This window comes from Elaeis guineensis, chromosome 8 (genome assembly GCF_000442705.2).
Source record: "Elaeis guineensis isolate ETL-2024a chromosome 8, EG11, whole genome shotgun sequence".
In the NCBI taxonomy this organism is placed as follows: domain Eukaryota; kingdom Viridiplantae; phylum Streptophyta; class Magnoliopsida; order Arecales; family Arecaceae; genus Elaeis; species Elaeis guineensis.
The window spans coordinates 83,528-105,259 of NC_026000.2; the positions used below are offsets into that span (position 1 = coordinate 83,528).

General features: G+C 38.2%; 2 protein-coding genes across 11 annotated transcripts in view; one reads left to right on the forward strand and one right to left on the reverse strand.

Annotated features, from left to right (window-relative positions):
• Window positions 1-13,034, forward strand: part of LOC105050912 (probable histone acetyltransferase HAC-like 1) — a 32,897-nt gene extending 19,863 nt beyond the window's left edge. For all 10 annotated transcript variants that reach the window (XM_019852247.3, XM_073262031.1, XM_010931142.4 and 7 more), the window contains 10 exons: window positions 2,340-2,468; window positions 2,629-2,829; window positions 3,013-3,155; window positions 3,266-3,578; window positions 3,816-3,955; window positions 7,446-7,524; window positions 7,628-8,020; window positions 11,899-12,116; window positions 12,204-12,726; window positions 12,829-13,034. In XM_019852247.3, the coding sequence (XP_019707806.1) occupies window positions 2,340-2,468; window positions 2,629-2,829; window positions 3,013-3,155; window positions 3,266-3,578; window positions 3,816-3,955; window positions 7,446-7,524; window positions 7,628-8,020; window positions 11,899-12,116; window positions 12,204-12,318 (1,731 nt within the window). In that variant the 3' untranslated portion in view covers window positions 12,319-12,726; window positions 12,829-13,034. The remainder of the gene's footprint in view (window positions 1-2,339; window positions 2,469-2,628; window positions 2,830-3,012; window positions 3,156-3,265; window positions 3,579-3,815; window positions 3,956-7,445; window positions 7,525-7,627; window positions 8,021-11,898; window positions 12,117-12,203; window positions 12,727-12,828) is intronic.
• A 3,130-nt stretch (window positions 13,035-16,164) lies between these two features.
• LOC105050907 (uncharacterized) lies at window positions 16,165-19,027 on the reverse strand. Its single transcript, XM_010931133.4, has 5 exons — window positions 18,550-19,027; window positions 18,201-18,446; window positions 17,957-18,025; window positions 17,057-17,249; window positions 16,165-16,725 (listed from the first exon to the last, which is right to left on the reverse strand). The coding sequence occupies exons 1-5, from the start codon at window positions 18,931-18,933 to the stop codon at window positions 16,319-16,321; spliced, it is 1,299 nt and encodes a 432-aa protein (XP_010929435.1). The 5' UTR covers window positions 18,934-19,027; the 3' UTR covers window positions 16,165-16,318.
• Between the last annotated feature and the right edge of the window lie 2,705 nt (window positions 19,028-21,732).

Here is a 21,732-nt window from a genome sequence, read left to right on the forward strand (position 1 = left end):
GCTCCCGAAGCCGATCAACATTCGGCCCCGAAAGCGAGGAAACCTCAACTTCCGGAGTCGACCGGGAGTCGTTAGTCGGATTTCCCGACCGAGCTCTCCGAGTCGGATTTCCGGCCATTACACCGGAACCGAACGAGAAGAAGAAGCGAAGGGAAAGAAGAAGAGGCGAAGAAGAAGTAGAAGAGGAGGAAAAGAAGACCACGAACCGGAAGAAACTCTTCTGGAAGCAGAAAAGCTCTGCCCGCGACGACTGAGAAATCGCCCGGACAGAGTTTTGGCAGCAAAATGGCGATAGTGAGGTCTTGGGTCCGGATGGTCCTATATATATAGGGCCGTCCGACGGCCGAGATTTCTCCGCGCCGACCGAAGCCTCACGGATGTGCGACACGTGGTGGCTTCCGGGTGGCCTGAGGATTCGGCGCGCCCCATCCCAGGACGGCTGCACCGCCCATATTAAATGCGGGGGGCGCCGGCCAACCACCTTCGACACGCAGCAAACGGGGCCGCAGTTCCGCATTAATGCGCCCGCGCCGATTCGCGTTCCCGATGGGACGCCTGACAGCGCCCCGCGCTCCCAGAATCGGTGCCGGATATCCGGTCATCTGACACCGCATCGTCCGGTACCCGATCTGCTGACACCGACGTGACGTCTGACGACGACAAGACGCGACGTCTGACATCTGACGCCGACGTGACATCTGACGCCGACGTGACATCTGACACCGACTAGGCGTCTGACGCCAGCGAATCGCTTGGCATTCATGAGACGCCTGACATCGGATCAACCCGCGGTACGGTCGGAATCTGGCATACGACGAATCCACTTCTGATCGCCTAGGGTTGCTGCCCAAATAAAAGCATCGGCCAGCTCACCATCCGACTCAGGAGTGGAGGGGGGCAACTGTTGGGGAATACCCACCGACCGACCAATGGCCGGAGGGACCGACCGACCGACGGACGGCCGGAGGGACCGACCGACCGACTGACGGCCGGACCGACCTTCCGACCGACCGACTGACGGCCGGAGGGACCGACCAACCGACTGACGGACGCCATCACCGGCCAATTAGCGGCCCATCACCGACTGGGGATATGTCGGGCGTACCTTTTCCGACCGACTGAACCCGGAGGTCTGATGGCCGACTCACGTAAGACTCGCCGACCAACGGAGGGCCCCGACGCCACTCAGCTGGCCACCGACCTAGGGTCGGTCGACTCCTCCGATCGCCGTACAGCCGTCAGGGCTTGTCGGTCCTGACAGCCGCATGCGGCACGGCCATCTAGGGACATTGTCCCGCCGAGGGCATTGTCAACCCTAGCGATTTGACAGCCCCACGGCGACATGACACTTTCACGGCGACTCTGACAGTCTACAGTGAGTTGACAATTCCTCACTTGTCTGCGCCATTAATGACGGCGCCATACCGTGCTCCACTATATAAATCGGGGAAGGCAACAGTGCAAGGGATCCGCTCCCCCCACTTCTCGAATTCAAAGCCACAGGCTCGCTCCTCTCTCTCCCTCTCTCTCGATTGAGCTCTCTGTCTTCATTTCACTGTTGCCCGGTCACCTCTCTGACTTGACCGTCGGAGGGTCCCCGCCGGAGCCGCCTCCGGTCAGCGTGGACTTCTCGTTTTTGCAGGTGCACGTTCCCCGACGATCGGACGACGAGGCGATTGGCCGCAACAATTACCATGCCATAATAGTTTGGCATGAAATATCTCAATTTTTTATCTCTAGGTGGGGCTCTCAAGTCGAATACCTAAAACCTTATGTCTTTCCTAAATACCTTGGAAATACAAAACTAAGCTTATCTGCATTCTGCATCTGATTGACTAGTAAATAACTTCATGCATAGTGGCCTTAATATTGCTGCATGTTCAACATATCACTTAATGATTGCTCCAAATTGCATTCTAGCTCCAATAATGAACATATTCTTGGGTAAATTAATTTCACCAACAACTAACGCTAATTGACCAGGACATCTGTTTCTCTGTTGTTGCTTGCTTGAGTTTTACATATATATTTTTAATGCCTTGCTACAATAATTTAGACAAGTATATATAAAGTTGGCAAGTTTTACATGGTACTTTGAGTTGGCTTTAGATAATTTAACATGACAATATCAGTTTTGGATTATGATTATTATTATTTTTGTTGTTCCAGTTCCTTTTGTTGAACCCTGCATACATCAAATACGTTCTTCTTTTGAGTGATAAAAAAGGGTTCTGACTTTGATTGCTTTCTTGTTCCTATTTTTCTTTTGTATTTCAATGCCAGATGTTGATTATAAATTATTTTATATTGATACTTAGCATTGATGATTTACATTTCAGGTTCCAGGGGCAGAAGGACTTGTGATTAGAGTTCTATCATCAGTTGACAAAAAATTGGAAGTGAAGCAGCAATTTTTGGAAATATTCCAGGAGGAGAATTATCCAACAGAATTTGCATATAAATCTAAGGTATAAAATTTATATATGAATCCAATACCAAGTAAATGCTTTTCATTGTCGTAAAATAGTTGACACAAAAAAATGTTCTAACTAAAGGATGATATGAGAATGATGTTAGGTTCTGCTAAAACCTGCAGATTGTATAGTCACCATTTTTTTATCTGTGCAGGCTATATTGTTGTTTCAGAAGATAGAAGGTGTAGAAGTATGCCTTTTTGGCATGTATGTTCAAGAATTTGGTTCGGAATGCCCTTTTCCAAACCAGCGGCGTGTTTATCTTTCATATCTGGACTCTGTCAAATATTTCAGGCCTGAGATAAAAACAGTGAATGGAGAAGCTCTACGCACTTTTGTTTATCATGAAATTCTGGTACTTCCAGACTTTTCAGATCTGCTGAACTTGTTAGTTGTTATAACTATTTTTTATCTTGAGATTCTCTCTTTATGTATGTAAACCCTTGAGTCTCTGTTTATTAATGATGATCTTCCCTTTTTTTGGATTTGATAATTGATTATGAGTTGAATTGGGACTTGAATTGTTATATGCAACCAGATAGGATATCTTGAATACTGCAAGAAACGGGGCTTCACTAGCTGCTATATCTGGGCTTGTCCTCCTTTGAAGGGTGAAGACTATATCTTATATTGCCATCCTGAGATTCAGAAGACCCCAAAATCTGACAAACTTCGGGAGTGGTGAGTGCTAAGATGATGCTTTTGTATATCCTATTATTTAACATCTGATATTTCATGTATGCCTAGCACTTCTAACTTCCATGCATGGATTGGTGGTTATCTTTTGTCAGGTATTTATCTATGCTTCGGAAAGCTGCAAAGGAAAATATTGTTGTTGATCTCACTAATCTATATGATCATTTTTTTGTAACAATGGGGGAATGCAAGGCTAAGGTGACTGCAGCTCGTTTGCCATATTTTGATGGAGACTATTGGCCGGGAGCAGCGGAGGATATGATAAATCAACTTCGCCAAGAAGAAGATGATAGGAAACAACAGAAGAAAGGAAAAATTAAGAAGAATATAACAAAAAGGGCTTTGAAAGCTGCTGGTCAGGCTGATCTCACTGGCAATGCTTCTAAGGACGCTTTGTTAATGCAAAAAGTATATTTTTGTACTTTAATTTTCATTTAGTGGTATTATTGCCATGGATCCTGTAATGTTGGCTTCCAAGCATTATTTCTTGGCAGTTGTGCGATTTAGGTTAATTTGAGAGTTGACATACTTATCATCTGTTGAGAGTAATATCTCTAGCTTTCTTTGTTTTTAGAATTATACTATGTGAAAATTTAATTCTCTATGATGATATCCTTAAATTATGATTTTTTTTTTCTTGCACAGCTTGGTGAAACCATTTGTCCTATGAAGGAAGATTTTATCATGGTTCATTTGCAGCATGCTTGCACTCATTGCTGTCTACTTATGGTATCTGGGACACGTTGGGTTTGCAACCAGTGCAAAAATTTCCAACTTTGTGATAAGTAAGTACCCTCCTACTAATTCATTTATGTCTCTCACTCCTTTGTGTCATGATAACCAAATTGTTATAAATACTGCTAGCTGTGTTTTTCTCATGAGCGAATGGAGGATATTGAGATTAGTTACCTGCTTCTTCTAACACTCTTATCATGCATTTAGACAACTGACTGGTTCTCGGTCTTCACAAAGGCCTAAATGGGAGAATGTTATGAAATTTAATGGCCAATATTTCAGTTTTTACCTACTGTGATTTTGAAAGGGGGTGGAGGATATAGGGTTATTACAAACACTAATGCCTATACTATTGTTGAGTGAATGTACATACACTTTTTGTTGCTTTTCTATTCACATGTTATTTAAGAGAGCTTAGCCTTTTATAATTGTTTATTGGATTGTTGAACCGATAATTTATTCTAAGGGTGGCACTTATGACCCAACTTGCCAGACCAGCAACCGACCTGAGTTAAGCAGGTTTAGGTCTATGTCATGAATAGGTTTGATCTGCCATCAACTCGTTTACGTGTCAAGTTCAGGTATAGACAGATCTGACCCGTTTAATCTTTTTGACTCGTTTAATAGTTGGGTCTAGTTGACATGGTTAAGACCGGACCCATTTAAGGCCTTTTAACTCATTTAGGATCCTTTTTAAAACTCACTTATCCTCTTTTGACCTGATCCGACCTATTTGTTAATTGGGTTATATGATTGGATCTAGTTACCTGTTTAGTAAAGAGGTCGGATATGATTTTGGATTTTTGGCCTATTTAATAAATGGGTCAGGTTCGGGATGATAGAATTCCAACCTGACCCATATCCAACATTGCTGGTTTCCAACAACCTGACCCATTTTTGACCCCTAATAAATTGGTTGCATCATTGCAAATCCACAACTTGCTTCTCTAGTTCCGATATTTATAGGAGCGTGACTCTTCCATATCATTTTGTGCGCTATTCTTTTTTACCTAGTCTTTCAGGAAGGTCATGATGAATGCATAATCTGTGGGTACGAGCAAAACCTTGTGGGAAATTTAAAATTTGCAGTGTTTAAGTATATGTGGCTTTTACTTCCCCTCCAATCTTAAAAAGAAGAATGATCAAAAGCGGTAAATAGAGAAAAATTTGATCTATATTATTTTTTCGATTTTTATATATATATTTTTTCTGATGTTGACTTTTTATTTCTGCAGATGTTACATACTCCACAAGTATTTAAAGGATTCTATGGTATCTTTTTTCATTTTGTTTTAAAAGTTGCCATTTGTCAAGTATAGCAACCTTTGGTGAGATTGTTTTGTTTTTTTGATTTTTCTTCTATAGTGTATCTCAACCGTGACAACTAAACGGGGTCCAATTATGATTCCTTACAAAACTTATAAGGGGCATATCATTTGTTTGCCGTGAAAAGATCCAAACTTTATGCACAAGGACTCACCTATATATATATATGTATGTATGTATAGATGCGTTTCTGTGTATCCATGTGTGTGCTGGTGGTCAGGCGGCAATTATTTTGATGTCACTTCAGTTGAAATGCATGGTACTTGAAACTGGGTGTCTGGGTATCCGTTTCATTACAACTCAAAAAAGTGTAAAGTGTCCATAGATGCGTTTGTGTGCATCCATGTGTGTGCTGGTGGTCAGGCGGCAATTATTTTGATGTCACTTCAGTTGAAATGCATGGTACTTGAAACTGGGTGTCTGGGTATCCGTTTCATTACAACTCAAAAAAAGTGTAAAGTGTCCACACTTTTTGCTGACATGAGAAAATCTGAAAGTGCCCACACTTTTTAGAAACCTTAAAAATGTAGTGGCCAGGCAACGCATAGACAAATATCTGAGTTAAGTTCTATCATCTTATCAAGATGTATCATTTAGAGATACCAATATTAGTATATTATGATTTGGAGTCAAACTTTCTAGACAATTCTTTTTGTTCAGATCTGGATTACTGTTCATGAAAATGAATGAGGTGATTCCTGTCTGTGGTTTTAATGTGGCTAAAGAGTAACATTTATCTGACCTCTACTATTTCTTTATGTTAAGTAAAACTTTGTATCATATAAGCAAATATCTGAGTTAAGTTTTATCATCCAATCAATATGTATCATTTAATCTGGAGTCAAACTTTCTAGACAATTCTTTTTGTTCAGATTTGGATTACCGTCCAAGAAAATGAATGGGCTGATACCTGTCTGTGGTTTTAATGTGGCTAAAGATAATATTTATCTGACCTTTACTATTTCTAAATGTTAAGTAAAACTTTGTATTATGTAATCAGAAGGTTTCAGAATTCTTTCATTCTACATAGGTAAGCTCATAGATGAAGCCAAATTTATGGCTTGAGGATATGTGGTTATAGCATAATTTTATATTGCAAGTACCTTAGTTTGATCCAATGCAAAATAAAGGATATGCATTGATGAAGAATAACAGAATTCTTGGGCCCACTGCTACATCAACAGACCCCTGAATTAGCTACGCTGGTTGCTTCTCTGACCAGGCTATCTTGGTTCTTCATTTTTTTCTTTTTGATTTTTGACTTTTGGGAACCTAATGCATGAAACAGCTTCTTCTTCTTCTTCTTCTTCTTCTTTTTTTGCATTTTGAGAGTGGAGTTTGATACTGGAGCTGGAAGTACTGAAACTGGCACAAATTTTCAAGCTGACTCATTAGTCAGAGCACAAGTCTTTTTTTTTAATTAGTTTAAGATAGGAGACATTAGACTTAAGTGTATAGGATCAAACAAGAAATATAGGGTGATGAGGTGCAGGTGATGCTTGTCGATATCATAAAAAGCTAAGTTGAAGACCAGGTTTCCATCCACTTGTACATAAGGTTTTATGTCCCGACAAGATGGGAGGAGGGGGGGGGGGGGGGCATCTCGGCCTCCCATCCTGTTTCTGTGAGAAAACAGGACCGGAACGGGCTCGGGACTCCGAAGCCCATTCACATAGGGAGAGAAGAAGAAAGAGGAAAGAAAGAAAGGAAAAAAAGATGAAGAAAAGGAAAAAAGAAAGGAACGAAGAAGAAAAATGAGAAAAAGAAAGGAAGGGAAAGAAAAAGTAAAGGAAAGAAATGAAGGTATAGGAAAAGAAAGAAAAGAAGGAAGAAAGGAAGAAAAAAGAAAAATAAAAGAAAGGAAACAAGGGGAGAAAGATGGAGGATATCCATCGGGAAACATGATCGGGATTGCTATTGGGATGGGATGAGACAACAGGGCGTCCTGTTCCATCAAGAAATCGAGACACCTTTGTTCCATAGGATTTAAAACTTTGCTTGTACATTGTTGCTGGTAAGACTAACTTGCAACATCTCATGAAGTATCTTAAACTAACTATTTAATATGGATGTCTCAATTGAACTCAAGGACTAATGTGGTAAGAAGTATATGAAACAAAATTTTGCTGAAAAACACGTGTATAATTTTCCACCGGAATCAGTTTGCCCAGACTGTTGGAGTCTATAATTGATTGATTTTTATTTCGTTTGTAGGTGTCATGATGCAGAACGAAGACTTGAGGAGAAGGACATGCATCCGGTTAATAGTAGGGAGAAGCATGTGCTTTGTTCGGTGTGTCTCTTGATTAATAACTCTTTCCTAGTACCATTTTGATCTAACTTTTGTGCATGTCTATTTACCAACTAAACATTACTAACATAAAGCCACCATTTAGGTTGAAGTTAATGATGTTGCCCCAGATACCAAGGACAAAGATGAGATCCTAGAAAGTGAATTTCTTGACACTAGACAGGCATTCCTAAGCCTTTGTCAAGGAAACCATTATCAATATGACACTCTACGCCGTGCCAAGCACTCCTCTATGATGGTCTTATATCACCTTCATAATCCGACTGCACCTGCATTTGTGACCACATGCAAGATCTGCCATCATGACATTGAAGCTGGTCAGGGCTGGCGTTGCGAAGTTTGTCCTGATTTTGATGTATGCAATACTTGTTATCAGAAAGAAGGTAGCATTGATCATCCCCATAAGTTAACAAATCATCCATCCGTGGCGGATCAAAATGCTCAAAATAAAGAAGCTCGACAGCAACGGGTTTTGCAGGTATTTTATTAATTGAGAATTTGCATATGATAGAATAACAACGATTTTTTAATGTTGTCCTTTTCCTGTAATTGGGCATATTACTGAATTTACATTGTGATTTCATTCAATTCTTTTCATTTTCATTTCAGAGCTTTTTTAGAAGTCTTGGTTTATCGACAGATACTTTAATCAAAACTAATTGTATCTTTTCTTGTTGACCTTGCTTCATCCAAACATGCTTGGAGAGAACGGCCTTATGCCTAGCTTTATAATTATCATTCTGGTCCTTGCACATGTTACAGCTTAAACTTTGTCTCACCTGTATTTAATAAAAAATGATGACAAATGCATTCAGAGTTTCCCTACATTTTTATAGTCGAATAGAAGGAATTTTATCCGGATTCCTTCATGAGTTGCATTTGGAAATCATTGTTATTTGTGGACTATATTCATGACCTATCAGTTTTGCAATGTGTCTTTTCTTTGTTGATGAACCTGGTTAAACCGACAAGACTTATGAAACATTCTCAGTGCTTGTCATTAATAGTAATGGAACATCTAGCTCGCTTTGTGGCATTTAGTTTCTGCTTGTTGTCTCTTTTGAGATCTAATATTGCTTTTCCAATGGATGAATTACACATGTTAGTTTGGTAAAATCAATCATTTTACTAAGACCATCTGTTACAAAGCCTACATGCAAAATATTTGGGTTCTGGAGCTCCAGTTTATTGAATAGGAAAAGCAGTCTTATTTTTTCATTTCCTGACATTAGTGTTCTATACATGTGAAGAGACGAATGACAGATCATATAAGATTGGCATACGATTGTCAAATTTTGTTATTGAAAGTCTCCACACAGCCATAACCATGTTTCTTTGTTGTATGCATCAATGAGAAAATCAGTGAGGTTGATCAGAGGGCAAAATGGCCTTTTCTGAGGCACTGTTGATTGACAACAAGATGTTCGCTAAGGTTTACCCGATTCTTTGTTATTATGATCAACCAAAGTTGTAGGATCGTTTGTCAACTAGATCTTTCTCTCATAAAGTTGATTTGATGAAATCAAGGAGAAAAGGAATAAGATGATTTCTATTTTGTCAAAATTTTGATTGTACTTTTCTTATATCTATGTACATAGGAGTAAGGCAAGCCATAACTATTGTTTCATTCATATTGTTTATTGATGGCTTTCACTTTGTCAGTATTAAACTAAGTGCAATTCAATTTTGACTCAATGATCTGTTGCATGACCTCTTAAATCCCATCTTCTCGTTGTGAAGAACATCACTAGGACCGCATCATTTCTGCATGATTATATTAAACCTTTATAACTTATATGGTTCAGTTGTACTGCAGTTAGAAGTGAATTTTGAGTCCAGAAAATTTATATAGTCAAAAAACTTTTTTAATATAAGGTAGGAAGGGTTGGTCCAAGGCATAACAAAACTGATATGTGGGATGATGCAATGACTAAACAGTTGAGATGACTTGATATTATGAAATGGATTATAGCTTCGCTCGAGGAGCAAAGCTGGATCAAGGTAGGATCTTTTATAGTGGACTTAGATAGGAGGAATCAAGTTGATTTTGAGACATAAAGCATGAAGGAAATAGTTTGTAGATAGTAAACAGTGATTTTGAAATTTATGAAGTGTATGTAAGAAAAACAGGTGTATGGATTTTGTTATGCCTTACTGCTTTACGCAATTGAGATGGAAGTGATGTTATTATTTATCACCCTGGACCCTTCCAACTTTTTATATTTTTGGAGAATAAAATGTCTATATGCTTACAGGTGGCTCTAAGTAGGAATGATTGGTGAATGAGGATCTGTAAGTCTCTAATTCTGACTAGCAGATGGTTATAGCTATGGTCTTCCAATTTTGATCATATGTATGTTTTACATTTCATCTCTGAAATGGAAATCTTCATGTGTAATGTTGCTTTTGCTTCCTGTTTGTCTAGCCTCTTTCCAAACCTTGGGGAACTTTGGAGGGTTGCTAATAACATGGTTTAGAAATTGAAGCCAAATGATATCAGTAATTTTGTGTACATGGTATGATTTTGTCATGCTATCATGCTTCATAATGGTTGTTTGTTGATATTAGGAATGTTTAGCAAAGCCAAACAATGAAATGAACAATGAGAATCCATAGCAACATTATTTGAAGAGATGATCAAATAGATAAGAAGCCTATATACAAGATAATGCTAAATTCACTTGGAAGTCATTCATTAGTTTTGGACTTGAAGAGAAAAGTGCGATTGATCAATTGAAATGTTTACTTTCCCTGAAAGAAGTAGGTTATGGAATGAAGTCTTTCCAATTAATAATTTAGTTGCTGACTAATATGAAATTTCTGTAAGTGTGGTGCTTCAAGGAACTAAGGGGGTGTTTGGTTCGTAACCGAAATCAAAATAGGAATGGGAATAGGAATGGCTTGGAATCGGAATCGGAATGGTCAAATCCTCCGAAACGTTTGGTTCGGGACTGGAATCGGAATCGGAATGGTCAAATCCTCCGAAGCATTTGGTTCGTGACCAGAATCGGAATCGGAATTGGAATGAAAACTTAAAATCCATAGAGGAGAGTAGGGATTGAGTTCTATTTAGATTAAGCCATTCCCGTTCCATCCTGGAATCGGAATCGGAATGGGACTCCTCCCAACCAAACGGTTGGAATGGGAGTCACCCATTCTGATTTCGATTCCAGACCCCCACTCCCCCCAACCAAACACCCCCTAAGTTGCCAGTGAAGATCCTTTTGTGAACATGGAAGAGCAGCACAATGATTGCATAGTATGGCATAGTTTTGTAAGCTCTTAGCATGCCAAAGATGAGGATTTACAAGTTAAAGAGTGCTAAAATCTGTTATATGTTGCTTGTTCGAGGATGTAGATGGGGTGCATTGGGGACAAACAGCGGTGTAGGATTTTAAAGACTGGCATATGGTGAACATTTGTCTAAGACTGGCATGAGGTTGAACATTTATCTCAAGGGGATCAACATCAAGAATGCCATTTTTCATGTCTGTATTGTAGAGAAGTCAACCACAAGAATCAACAGCATTAGTAATAGTTTCCACAATCCTCATTTGTGGCTTGGACTAAAGTCTTATAGCTGTTTATCAGTACGTATACTGCAACATTCAAGGCAGGCAATGAAAGTGACCTGTTGCGGTGCTGGAAAACTACCCACATTGGGTCAAACTTGATGTGTAGGATATATAGCGCAAATTTCGCATAGCTGTAAATGCCTGGTTATTGGGCTTTTCCATTGGAGACCTTTGTGGGCCTCAAGTGGGATTAATGGACCAGCTTGCCTTAGTCCAAAGTTTGTTCTTCTGAGTTCTATTAGAAAGTATCCTGTTTGGATAAGTTACCGAGGAAACTTATGTGAATTTTTATCCTTTTAACAAAATCAGTTGCTTGATAGTGTACTGCGTAATTAATTTCATGGCCCTTGTCAACTTATAGAGCCTATTGTTTTTACTTACCTACAATGTGCTCTCAGTACAATCAATGTCATCAGTGTAGTGTGCTCTAATTCCTGTTATCTGTTTGTATTTTTTACAATTCAAAAACTTTGCTTGTGCACTTGTCCTCAAGAGCTTCGTGCTTGCAAAATGTTGGTGTAAAAGATAAAAGGAAGAGAAATATAGGGGTTCCCAATTCACTTGCGACCCCGATTCTCATGCTCTTGTGAGTTTCACTGCTACAAAATATTGGATGTTCGCTGTACAATCGATGTGTAAGATTCTGTTTTGATAATACATATTGTTCATATTTCTAGGTACTGTTTGACATAAAATCATTCTGGTTAGTTATACGCTTTGTAGTTCCGCATATGTGAAGTTGTTTATGGCCATATCCTTACCCTATTTCTGGTTTCCACAGCTTAGGAAAATGCTAGATCTTTTGGTGCATGCCTCACAATGTCGCTTCCCACACTGTCAATATCCGAATTGCCGTAAAGTCAAGGGACTTTTCCGTCATGGCATACACTGCAAGACACGTGCTTCAGGAGGCTGTGTTCTATGCAAGAAAATGTGGTATCTCCTTCAACTCCATGCTCGAGCTTGTAAGGAATCAGAATGTAGTGTACCACGCTGCCGGTGTGTAGTTCAATTCACATTTGTGATGTTTTGATTAATTTTCCTTTTTTCTCTGTCCATTGATATCAATTGTTCTTATTGTTCCAGGGATTTGAAAGAACATTTGAGAAGGTTGCAGCAGCAGTCTGATTCGAGACGGAGGGCTGCAGTGATGGAGATGATGAGGCAACGAGCTGCTGAAGTTGCAGGGAACAATGGATAGCCTGCCGTACAGATGGGTTTCTCTAGGTAAAAGGTTGGGTTGTGCCTGCTGTCTCCTCACCCCAAACATCTGACGTGTTTGGAGAAGCAACTCATAGGAAGCTAGCAGAGCTATGAATTAATGGAAAGTTATGGACCAAAATTACATCCTGGAAATTTCTTCTTCCACCTGCCTTCCTTTGGTCCAAAGATGGAGTTGGTGATCGGACATTATTCTTCGAAGCTAACCATATTGAAGTCAACATTTTAAGGTTTTTGGTCAGTCTCAACCCATCGGGGGTAATTCTTTAACTGGCACTACATGAATCCCGTCATCCATGGGTGATGGTTTATGCAGATGTCCAAATTTGTCCATTCTCAGTGGAAAATCAGGGCGTCCAAATCTGTCTATTCTCAGCGGTTAATCAGGGTATTTTTTTTTATTTTAATTTTCGTCTGTCATTTATTTATGTCCATAGGGTGGCTAGTTTATTCTTTGTTACCATATTGACGCATTGTATTTTCCTTACAGGCACAGTTTCCTTTCGAAAATGGGAAATGAGGCAGGTGAAAGGAGCTTGCAATGCATCCCATATTCGAATAATGCTGATATTATTCCTGTAGATATTTAAAATTTTTCTTGCAATTTTTTTGTCCATCTTTAGCAGCTTTTCCATGATTTTTTCCTATCAAGGGGTCAATACATGTTAATGGTTTTGATTATTTAATTCTTCTCTCCTTGTTGGCTGCCAGTGATTCGATTCTAATAGGGATGCAATGGGTAGGGTATCAGCAAAATTTTCCCTAACCCATATTCGAACCGGTTTAAAATTCTATTACTTGAATCTATCTCGAGTCCGATTACAAAATTAACCAACAATCCTAAATCTATCCTATTTAAAATTGGTATACCCATCAGGTATCCAATCTCGTTTGGCTAATTTTTATTCTTATTTATATTATCATAAGAATAGGATTTATAAATCTAAAATTTTGTAGCCAAAAAGGATCGTTTTGATCAAAAATCCTCATATCTTATAAAATGTCATGTTTCTACCAAGATTAAGCTCTCAAAAACCCAAGGGACTAACTCACACCACCATAATTGGAATCTAAAAGCTCCTCGGACTTCTTTTGGGATCTCTTTTTCTCCATAAATATATGAAATAGAGAATGAAATAACATAGATATCTGAAATAGAGAATGAAATAAAAAGGAAAAAAAGTGAAAAGAAAAAAAAAATTCCAATCCAACTGGCAAAAGGCCTTACCATTTATTTTTTTTCACTGATTTTCTTATGTTTTCCCCTGATTTTTCTTCTGTTTTTTCCATCCCTAAGAGTTTCAATCAGGTGAGAGATTTGGAGCCTTTCGATAAAAAATTTCTCAAATCACACAAAACATAGTGCTTCTACCCAGATTAAGCTTTCAAAATCTAAAAGGGCTAACTCACACCACCACAACCCACAAAATCCTATATGCTAGAGGAAAAACCTCAACAAAACTTAAGAAACCCATCTCTCTTACATGCTCTCCTTTCTCATGGATCTACGAAGAAAGGGATTGAAATAAAAAAAGAAAAGGGAAAAAAAAATGATCAATCCATGTAGAAAAGATATTATCTTTTAATTTTTTTTATTTTTTCTTTATTGTCCTTGACATTTTCTTTGTTTTCCCTTGGTTTTTCCTCAATTTTTCCGTCCTCAAGAGTCTTAGTCGGGTGGGAGGCTTGGAGCGGCCGATGGAGAAGCTTAGACACTGACTAGGGTTTTATTTTGATATTTATATCTAAACAGGTTTGGATAGCAAATATCTAAGAGCTAAATCTCAAATCTATCTTAAATCCGAACGGATTTTAGTTTTAAATTTCAAATTCTATTAGGATATGTTAAACAGATCCTATTAGAATTTGGAAAAAATCCATTTGACTCCCATCCCTAGATTTCATGTATGTTGGCAATGACTGATGTTGGGGAATACCATCATTTTGTTCCCAAAACTAGTACTGTGATGATCGGTTGGCTTCCTGGAGCTAATACGCTTATCCGTTTTACAATAGGCCTCGACCATTTTTATACTTCCATTTGGATGCTTACATATGGCATAAATTCTGTTTGGTCATTGCGTGAGAGAATGGTTAGCGTAAACTTAGTTAATGAAGCAATTAAAAGGTGGCAATCAAGGTTGCATAGGCTTGATACCTAGCTTCAAGAGGAGTATACTAGCAGTTGATATAAGACTCGAAATTAAATGCAGAATGTCTATAAAAGGGTATTTGGCAATTTGCAAGAACAGTCATTTTTCTTGGTTTGTAGAGAAAATCATTCTGCTATTTCTCAGACTGAAATATTCTTCACTATGTCATCTTAGGATACAAGTAGAAAAAGTAGAGAAGAAAGGAAATGCAATTGTAATATAATTTTTATGCAAAACAAAATTAGAAAAAAAAATAGCTCAAGTGAGAAAAAAAATTTGAAAGATAACCTCTTATGATCCTCTTTTTCTTATCATCCACTATTGAAACCACTAATTGCCATCACCAAATTATCATTCATTATGTCTAGCAATTTGTACCTCCATCAGTATTTCTAACCATCTCCTCCATTCTCCATCATACCCATCATAAGATCTCCACCACTCTACCACTGGCCACCCAAATATCCTCTCCATCATCTATCATTGATATGCAAGACCAACCATTGTCACTATTGATCTTTACCAACTTCTACTACCATTACTAATAAATTTCACCGCTATTAATCGCTATCAACAATATCCATTATCATCCATCACTGTAGGCAACCTCTACACCACCCACCACTTCCTATGATCTCCACTATCATTGATGATCTCCATTGCTATCCAATATCAGCGGTTATCTTCACCATTACTCATTATCATCAACTATCTTCATCACTACTCACCATGTCAATGTCTGTACCACCACTATCTACCTTTTATAATCTCCATCATCATTTACCATGATCAACAATCTTCACCATTACTATCCATCATCCAACACTATGTCCCATCTTCACCACCAACCAGCGTTGTTGATGTTATCCATCATTGCCCACAACCATCGGTGGTATAGGTTATTGGTACACATTTTATAAAAAGCAATATACATATTGGATGACAATTGATGCATACATTTCTAATTAGTGATGCAAAAATGTTAAATAAATGATATATCAGAATCCCATATAAATATTTTAAAAAAAGTGATGTGCATTATGAATTATTATTGCATACATTTGAAATGAGCAGTCTACGCATGCTCAACATTGTTATAAGACTTATTGTTATGCCTAATATTGTACAAGTAATCTCATCCTCTACTAAAATGTATGCCCTAGCAATTAAGCATATGCGGTTAGCCCATTCCAAATATATATCGGCAATTCATAATACACGTTTGATCCTTTTAAACTTATATATCATCAACTTGCGACATGTATAGAACTTATCATCCCATGAGAGAGTTATCTGCTTAAAACATACACATGACAAAAACTAAAATCGCTACCATATGACATGATATTCGAATGGTTTCAGTGAGCCTCTCTTCATTTCCCCTATTAATTTGAATTACATCTATTCACTAAATAATGGCCTCAATGATTTCTAATCCGAGTGGATGGTCCGCCCTTTTTTTTTTTAATTTTTTTTTTTAAATTTTTTTTATAACAATTCTTTTCATCCAACAGAGAGATGTCATCTCAATGGACGGATAGTGCCTTGGTGAGTTATTCCATCGGGCTTACTGGAATAATAGCACGGAACCTTCTTGGAAATTCAGGTGCACTAGCTTTATCAAGATTTAGGCAGAGGGTGGCACGAAGTGATAAAAAATAAAAAAAGTGTAATTAATAAAAAGTTAAAACATAATTTATTGCCACAGATACGATCAGATTCATCCACAGTAGCCAAAAAGGGCACTAGAATAACATATGACAAACTCGAGAAAGCTCCGTCAGTATGGGTACAAATAAATGCTGTTGCTCATAAAAACATTGCTGTTCAGAGCTTCTGAATAACTCTAAGCTTAGCACTTCGACACCTTCGATTTAATTTCTCTTCTTCCTTTGAAGGTGTTATCGGCCGCTTTGTCAGAACGGTACCATGCCTTCCCTGAACTCTATGCCTACTCCACGTTTCTCCTCCACCATCAGTCTCATCCTCCCTCCGGCCCTTACCACCCTCAGCACTCAAATGTCCTTCACCCTTCTTCTCAATGATGTGAAGAAACGTCCGCTTCACAATTTTGTCCTCCAAACTGTGGAAAGAGATGACAAGAAGCCGACCACCAGAGGAAAGGCAATCAAAGCAGGCGTATATAGCATCTTCTAGAGTCTGGAGTTCATCATTAACTGCTATCCTGAGGGCTTGAAATACCCGGGTCGCAGTCTTGATCCAACCACGCCTTCCTGCAATTGAAGTTTAACCATGAGATACTCATCCAAGGCAGGTACAGATGATCACAAAATTTGTTAGGCTGATATCTCCGCTTCCAATAAGGGAGTGACAGATGGTTATTTCAGAAGTTCAAAACGGCGGTAACTAATTCGGAATCACGGGCGCATGATCTCCAGCTGAATGTATTCATGCAATTTAGTACAGGACCACAGCTCAACTAGGTCATATAAATCATTCCTGTCATCCAATCCAGGTCGCCCTTGTGTTTTCTACGTACCTCCCGTGCGCACGTGCAATGTTAGCATGCGCAAGATCGTACGCATTCAGTAACAAATTACCTACCTCCTGACCTGGCAGATGTACTCCGCACGAGATCTACAAGCTGACCTGTAGAATGCAATCCCCCATCCGCACGGGCATCCACAATTTGTTTTTGAAGCAAACGCCAATTGCTTTCCTCTCCATAATCACGCAATATCCGTCCCACCTCAATATCAGGCCAACAATTCAAGATATCCTCCGCTTTCAAGCTTGCCTGTCACAATCGGTCAAATATCACAAAATCTTTCTATATCTACATAAGAACTGGAAGGTTTTCTTCATTATGAATATAATGACAAATTCAATCCTATTATGAATAAGATGATTGATCATACATCAACTCAACTCAGGGAGAAAAAAAAAAAACGAGGCAGAACAATATTTAGCTATTGAGCCAGCTAATGAAATAAGCATGTCATAAAGACAGCAAAGTATAACAGCAATAGCCATGGCCTGGGATTATCATGGTGGCAAAGCCAACTTGCGGAGAATAAAAGTCGGTGTAACCACGGTGCAGTAAGCATCTAAAAGAATTGCAGGAAAGTTTGGGACCTCTGCTCATCATTTAGCTAAATTAGATTTAAAAAAAAAAAAACGAGGTTGAAATCATGTGAGGAGATCAAGGTAGGGGTGGCTAAGGATGCTCTCCACATGGGTTCCCCGTAGGGTGGCCAAATAAGCAGGCAGCTTGGTCAGCAGGTCGTGCCCGGGTCAAAAAGGGCTCCCCTACGAGGATAAGATCCATGGAAAACCCACTCGAGTAGGTAGCAGAGAAGAGAGAGAGCCTAATCTTATTGATTGGATGCGAAGCAATCCCCTAAACTTATCAGTCCATGCCTCTCCACGGACTAACCAACGTCAAAGGCACAGAATCAGAATATTTTTTGCTATCAGAAGAAGAGTTTCAGAGGCAGCTCTCACCTGAGGGTTCATCCGCATATCCAGAGGCCCATCGCCAAGCACACTGAATCCTCTGTCGGAATTGCCCACCTGCTCCGTACAGCACATCCCGCATTAAATTTACAGCGGCAATCTCTCAAACAGGAGTGAAGCAAAAATCAACCATGCCCCACCAATACAAGTGAAATAAACGACTCCTCGGACGTCTCCGCACTCCCCCGCCCGTGGGGTGTATATGCATTTTGTGACCAGGGAGGGGTTATACCTGCATGGATGACATTCCTAAGTCCATCAAGATCCCGTCGACTCCGCCCTCGAGGAGGTTCTCGTCGATGCCGCCAAGCACGGACTGTATGTACTTGAAATTCCGGACATGGGTGTAAGCTTTCAAGCTGCCGGCGCGAGGATCATCATTTAGGAGGTCTTCGATCCGAGCTCGAGCCTTGTCATGGGCGATGGGATCCACGTCCAGACCGACATACAGCTCCAGCTCTCTATGCGCCTCTATAATCTGTTGGGAAATAGATCGAACACCACAGCTACGGAGATAAGATAGCCATCAACGAAAAGCAACGCAAGAAAAGAAAGGGAGGATGGGGGAGAGAGAGACGGACGGCGGCGGAGTGGCCTGCAGCACCGAGGGTGCAGTCGACGAAGGAGCGGAGGCGGAGGTGGCGTAAGACATCGAGCACCTCGCCCAGCATGACGGGCACGTGGGCGTAGCCCCCTGTGGCGTCCGCGTAGCGCCGGTAGAGGTACCGGTCGAAGCCGGCCCCCGAACGCGTCCGCCTGGTCAGATGGTCCGCAAATGCAGACGCGGTGCCCTTGGCCGCATCTCTCTTCTTCTCGGCGCTTGCCCTGGCACCGCAAGCAGCAGCGACGGTGGCGAGCGCCCAACCACCTTGACGCAAACGCCATCCCCGTCCCCAGCGGACGAGGGAATGAAGACGGGCATGGGGATGCGGTGGCCCGAGCAGGATGACACAACGCGTTGCCATGTTAGATATTTCAGACGAGACGCTGCACCAGCCCTTCGCACCGCCAACCGTGGTGGTGAAGAAGACTGAGAGTGTTTGACCACCCGGTCGGTGTTTATCTCAGAGACTGCCTTTTATAATGATCCAGGCAGGCAGCAGTCGTTGTTCCAGTTTTAATTTACGGTGCGTATTAGCCATTAAAAAAATATATTTTTTTATTTTTTTATTTTTTAAAAATAAAAATTAAAAAATAATATTTGATAACATCGTAAAAAAATAAAAAATAAAAATAAAAAAAATTAAAATAATTACTTTATATGCAAAGTAAAAATTTTTTACTTCCCAAAATTTATTTTTTTATTTTTTATTTTACTTTCCCACCTCTAAAATATCAAATCAAAAAGTAAAGAATCTGAACTCTTCTTCCTCGTTGAGCTCTTCACCTCCCTTCTCTTTTCCTTCTCGAACCTTTCTCTCTTATCGAGCTCTTCACCTGCCATCCCCAAACGTTGTTTTTTGCTTTATAGTAAAATAATTATCAAACATATTTTTTATTTTTTTATTTTTACTCCGTAGTAAAAATCAAAAAAATCAAAAATATATTTTAAAAATTAAAAATTAAAAATTAAAAATCAAAAATCAAAAAGTGTAACCAAACGCACCCTTATTATTTTACCAGCTATGCCCATTGATATTTTCTCTTTTCTTAAATAATAACTTTGATAGGTTTCGGGATTACATAGCCCTGCTTAATTTTATCTTTAGGAGTAATTCTTTGTGCACCACCGGCGGTGTAGAAAATTCAATATGGAGTGTACCATTTTTTTTGATTGGACCATATAGCCATCGTTTTTCGATGCATATTTAATGCCTGCAGATTGGTATTTTTATTTAAAAATTTTATATAATAAAAATATCTCTGTCCAAAATTATGACATCCTTTTACAAAAAGTCCTTTATGACTTCTTATGAATATATATAACTTCTTGTGACTTTCGATGAATATACATGACTTTCGATGAATATACATGACTTTTCGTAAATATATATATTTTTCTGTGAATATATATGATTTTCTGTGAATATATATAATTTTCTGTGAATATAAATGACTTTCTATGAATATATATGACTTTCTGTCAACATATACGACTTCCTATGAATATATATATATTCACAAAAAATCATATATGTTCATAGAAAATCATATATATTCATAGGAAGTCATATGACAGGAAGTCATACAAGGTATCAGAAAGTTATGAAAGATTTTTTTGTTATATAAAATTTTTAAATAAAAATATCAATATGCAAATATTAAATATGTGTTTGAAAGCGATGGCTATGTAGTCCAATCAGAGGAAGTGGTGCACTCCACTTCAGATTTTCTACACCGCAAGCAAGTGGTGTACAAAGAATCTCTTACCTTTGGAGGGGCTAAAAGTAGATTATGAAGCCTAAAAAGTACCTCTAAACCATATATGAATATTTGGTGAACAAAAACTTGGGATAATTTCTAATCCTTCTAAAATCTAAAAAATTCTCTATTTAGAAAATACTCCAAGATAGAGCTTCTTCCCAAAAATATTTTCTGAAGCTCATCTTGTAATTGCTTGTGCGATCAAAATAACCTTTGAGCTTTGCACTATATTAAATTAATATAAAATAATCATATAATCATAATATCATGTTAATATAATGATATTATATTATGTGATATGATTATGTAATAATAATTTTAATGTCCAATATCTAAATATTGTACTATAATTATTAACTAATAACAAAAATATTATATTATATTATTGTAATAATATACTATTATATTATAACACTATTATATATTATGTTATCCAAAATAAATAATTTACAAATTAAGAATATTTTTATAATAATAGTTCTTGATTGTACACATAATTAAAAAATTGAAAGTATTATATAATATCCTTTTTTGTCATTTAAAAAATATATTTATTTGGTGTCTTACCACTAGATATATTATATTATATTATTATAATAATATACTTTATATTATGATATTATTGTATTCTAATATTATATCATTTAAAATAAATAATTTATAAATTAAGAATATTTTTTTTAATAATAGTTCTTGATTGTACATAGAGTTAAAAAATTGAACGTATTATACAATATCTTTTTTGTCAATTCTAATATTAAAATTATTTTTTTAATTTAATTATCAAATAGATATTAAAGTTGCATAATATTTTAGAAATATAGTTACAAAAATCTTTTGATAAGTGTAAGAGTGTTGTGCCCTTTGATTGTTGGGAATAAGGTGGAATAAGCGCTTATTCCACCTTATTCCCCTAAATACACTATAAAATGCCAGTGGGGCTCTTGGATTTTACAATTCCGATCAAAGGTGCATTAATTATACCTTATTCCTTTTCATCTAATTTAAGCTATTCTATGTTTCACCATGGAATAATTTATTCTAGAGAAATGATAAAAAATAATTTCACCTTATTCTAGTTTAGAGAATAATAATATATAATTCCAATGGGTCCCGTAAATTTTCAACTAAACACAAAATTAGAATAGGGATGATGAATAGGTATTCTGAAGAATTAGTATTTCTATTTCAAAAATACCAAAATGGCTGCCAAACATCATCCAAGGAATAATCACTAAGTTTATTAGCCCATAAAATTAGAATAAACAAAAACATGTTTATTTGGTGTCTTAGCACCCATGTAGGGTAGTCTTAGCACCCATGTAGTACCCCACATGGGTGGGCCACTTTGACATCATGCTATCCCGTCTAACTTATATTTTTTTTTTTGGTGAAGACTA